Source organism: Phaethon lepturus, unplaced genomic scaffold, assembly GCF_000687285.1.
Source record: "Phaethon lepturus isolate BGI_N335 unplaced genomic scaffold, ASM68728v1 scaffold34158, whole genome shotgun sequence".
Lineage (NCBI taxonomy): Eukaryota > Metazoa > Chordata > Aves > Phaethontiformes > Phaethontidae > Phaethon > Phaethon lepturus.
In genome coordinates this window covers 4,917-6,365 of record NW_010560333.1, presented here as the reverse complement: position 1 = coordinate 6,365, position 1,449 = coordinate 4,917, and the positions used below count along the sequence as shown (strand labels likewise).

At 43.5% G+C, this 1,449-nt stretch overlaps 1 protein-coding gene across 1 annotated transcript in view; it reads right to left on the bottom strand.

Annotated features, from left to right (window-relative positions):
- Positions 1–510: 510 nt before the first annotated feature.
- Positions 511–1,449, bottom strand: part of SCHIP1 (schwannomin interacting protein 1) — a gene marked incomplete at its 5' end in the record, with an annotated part of 5,446 nt that continues 4,507 nt past the window's right edge. Inside the window, one exon of the mRNA XM_010293641.1 lies at positions 511–1,186. Coding sequence (XP_010291943.1) covers positions 1,135–1,186 — 52 coding nt within the window. The remainder of the gene's footprint in view (positions 1,187–1,449) is intronic.

Sequence of the window (1,449 nt, the reverse complement as noted above, 5' to 3'; positions counted from 1 at the left end):
AAACAAAGGAGGGATGGAGCCAGACCCATTAGTCCCCCAGTCTCCCTCCTCCTGCACGCGCGGAAGACGACACATCCAGGCTGACGAACGCGGCTGCTAACGGGGAGCCCAGCCCAAAGGCGGAGAGGTGAGTAATTACCATATATAATACATTTAATATGCTGCTTAGATTTTTAACATAGATTTCTTTTTTATTTCTGACATTGGTGAGTCACTTAAATATTTAGCCCAAACAATAAAATATATATATTAAAAAAACCCCGCATCTACGGTATGTGCCTGCTGATTCTAACAAGAGTCACAAAATCAGGGCTCAGTGAATGTTATTATATAGGAATCTCTTAAGTCCATGTCATACATACACTACAAACTTACAAATAAATAACTCTACAAAAATCCTGCCTTCTCTCCGTAATCTCATGTGCTCGGCAAAAAAAAAGGCCCTTTCTGGTGATGATGAATTAGGAATGGCACATTTAGTTCGAGGAATACATTACTGGTGCATCACCAGAGTCAACCACTAGGCAACAAAAAGACGTATCATATGAAACAATTTTTTAAATTTTTATTTTACATATTTATACATAAAACTTTCAAGGTAACTCTCTGAATCCAACCGAATGTTAATAGCACATCTAAAAATGAATGTCAGGTAGTCAACATTCACAAAATGTTGAAAACTGATTAAAATGTACATATTACTGAAAGCTACAACTTCACTACGAGGCAGGCATGTATTTTTTTGACTTGTATAGCACCGTCAAGTACAGTTTCTTTATTTTAAAACTACAGTGAAGAATAAAAAAGTAGTCAATGGTAAAATATCGTTCAACTGAAAATCTCTAAACAAACAAAAATAAAGTTAAACTACCCTCTCTTCTCACCCGTGATTTATAATGTTATAAGTACTGTACATTTTTTGTAATAATATTATTAAAATGCCTGATATTTAGTGGCACGAGTAAAAAAATTAAAATAAATTAAGAAGCAGAGGCCAATCACCGGACATAAAGCTTCAGACATGGTCAATGACTAACACTGGTTTTCTCGTGCGCCGCCGTGGGCATCAGCGCTTGGACACACACAGAAGCAAAATGAAGTCTCGCTCGAGCTCTGCTCCCGGGGCTCCGGGGTTCATTTTGCCGGCATCTTCTCTGCCATGTGCTTCTGCTGGCTTTCGGCGTGTCTGGGGGGAGGAGAGAAGCTGCGTGATTCACTGCGCCGCGGGGAGGCGGAAAGCCAAACCAGGCACGGGGCTGCGCGCCAGGCCAGCAGCCACGCCGTGCCGGCAGCGAACCAAAACCAGCGTTTTCCCCGAGGGAAAAACAAGCACCGAGCGAGGGATGTGCGGTCTCTGCCCAGGCTCCTTCCCAGCGAGAGGGGATCGGGACCGGGCAAAGGGGCGCGCAGAGGAAACCCTTCTCCGGCGCAGTTTGGGGTCAGTGGCAG